Source organism: Penaeus japonicus, unplaced genomic scaffold (genome assembly GCF_977035675.1).
Source record: "Penaeus japonicus unplaced genomic scaffold, GWHDUDI00000001_assembly GWHDUDI00000006, whole genome shotgun sequence".
In the NCBI taxonomy this organism is placed as follows: domain Eukaryota; kingdom Metazoa; phylum Arthropoda; class Malacostraca; order Decapoda; family Penaeidae; genus Penaeus; species Penaeus japonicus.
In genome coordinates, this window is record NW_028234408.1 from 45,128,351 (window position 1) to 45,130,850 (window position 2,500).

General features: G+C 35.4%; 1 protein-coding gene across 4 annotated transcripts in view; it reads right to left on the reverse strand.

Moving 5' to 3' along the window:
• The window catches only part of LOC122267466 ((E3-independent) E2 ubiquitin-conjugating enzyme UBE2O), a 34,338-nt gene that overhangs the window by 19,164 nt on the left and 12,674 nt on the right, over positions 1-2,500 (reverse strand). For all 4 annotated transcript variants that reach the window (XM_086538078.1, XM_043037531.2, XM_043037532.2 and 1 more), the window contains exons 4-6: positions 1,676-1,834; positions 999-1,102; positions 620-804 (exon numbers count right to left, since the gene is read on the reverse strand). In XM_086538078.1, the coding sequence (XP_086394204.1) occupies positions 620-804; positions 999-1,102; positions 1,676-1,834 (448 nt within the window). The remainder of the gene's footprint in view (positions 1-619; positions 805-998; positions 1,103-1,675; positions 1,835-2,500) is intronic.

Genomic DNA, 2,500 nt, shown 5'->3' on the forward strand with positions numbered 1-2,500 from the left:
ATCAAACAATTCTATAAATGAATTTACATTCACACCAGAAAACAAGTACAATTGTGCGCACACACACACACACACACATGCACACGCACATGCACACACACACGCACGCACGCACGCACGCACGCACACACACACACATATACAAACGAATGTATACACACATAAACACACACACATACACACACACAAACACTCACACAAACACTCACAAGAACACTCACACAAACACTCATACACTCACCCACTCATGTAAGCACACACAATATATATTATTCATTAGTCTGGTAAAATAAATATCAATAAATTTCTGTTGACAATAAGAAATTATTCCAAACTCTAAACTATCCCTTTGTAAAACATGAAAGACAGAAGTAAAAAAGACTTTACAACGGCAATTCTGATAGAGCCAAGCTATTTTTTCATTCTTTTCCTTTCTTTAAATCTAAACTGACAATTAAGAACGAAAACCCAACAAGTAAAATCAAGAACATCGACAATGCTATACCAAATCTACAGACACTGCAAAATCATAGGAGAAAACTCAGAAAATCATAAGACAAATTCACGAACCACTGCCTTTCACCTGGATACCATATTCAAAGACAACCCCTAAACATACTCGACTTATTCTTAGCCGGCCGTGGCCTCAATGGACAGGGATTGGTGTGGTCCGCTGATAACTGTGCTGCCATCAGCTTCCTCCACTGGTCACGCGTCATGATCACATCCCCTTCCTTCGAGACGTAATAGTTGCGGTCTCCCAGCTGCAGTGTGCACGGTTCGAACACATTCAACATCTTCACCCTGTGGAATAATTACAGTGGTGATCTCTTGAAATTTTTGGTGAGGGTAAGATTCGTACATCCATAATTCAGCTTCCAACATGACTATTCCTATCAATGCTTAACTCCTATTCATTTAAAGGCACTATGGAATTGCTTCTTGATTAAATCATTATTCAAATTAAATACTGACAAAATAGTGATTCATCTAACTACCTCTTCAGGTCCTCCCCCTGAACTAAATACTTTGGTTGTTCCTTGTCTATGTTAGGGTCATTAGAAAAGGCGCGACATTGCCAACGGACACCAAGCTGCACAACCTGCAAACAGTTAAAATATGAATATTTAGATCAATATCATTGTATTCATAAAGTAAAAAAAAAAATATGGGGTGTTTACAGGAAAATCAAGTAAATTTTAAGCTTATTCTTACTAATATCTTTAACCCATTCAAGCCAGGCTGATTATTTGCCTGATAATATTCCTTCTGTAAAAATAACAAGTGCAGCCTCCAAGTGCTAGATCTCTCCCTGCGCAATACTGCGCTACACTTCACAAAGAGCTCTACACCTCCCCGATTTTACAGGATACTGAGGCTTTTTTTTTTTTTCTTCTTTTTAAGTCAAGAACAATGAATCTATAGAAATGCAACTGGAATGAGCATATACATACATAATCATGTAGAGCGAGTGATCATGACACGATAGGATATCATCCAGCACGAATGGGTTAAAAATCAAAATAATACTGTACAAATACCAAATTTTACAATATTACAGTCTAATATGACTTTATCAATGTAGAGACCCTGAGATTCCTTTGATTTGTGATGCAACAAGCCATACAAAAATCCTTAAATCAACTACACATACCAAGTTTCCCAAGAATCATACCTGTACTTGTTCCACGGTAACTTTAATCGATTTGTGGGGTTTGGATAGTCCGACTTCCATTTCACGTGTTCGGTATATCCATTCCACCCCTTCAAACGCCCTTGCACAGCCCACTAGTTGCTGTCCTGGATAGAAGTCGTACCGCCTGAACTCTGAGTCCTGCCGGCACAGAAATGTTCCCGGGTGCCAAAACTTAAAGATGTCTTTCAACACAATATTATTTTTCTCTCTGCAATGTACTGATATATAACTAGTTGTTTTTGTCATAGTCAAGATACCCACAATGGGCTAAACTCCATTTATTCTATATCAAAATGGCATAACTTAAAATCAAGAGCAAAGAATATATAATCTATTTTCCTCTATGGTTGGCCTATTCATGCAGCCCTAAAACCTTTTAGAAATGAAGAAATTATTCAAGAAGTAATTGTCACCTACCATCATGCAGAGCAACAATCATGTTGTTAAATATGTGAAAACATAATTGTTTGTTCTATGCATAAACAGTAATAAAAAATAATATCCATCAAAAAATCTGAAAAAGTTGTTTCTCAATCAATAAATTCAAAATCTACAAAAAATAAAATATAAAATTATGGATAGCAAAAGATATATACATCACTAGAACTACATTATAACCTATAAAAAAAGGTTATATACATAAAATAAAATATAAAACAAATATATTACAATAACAAAACAATACTCAAGCTCAAAGTAATATCTTCGGGAACCAAAACAGCAAAGCATACAAAATGATTCAATGTACACATGCAAACAAATTAATAAATAATAATGGTGATGATAAGTATATGTAAGTAAACT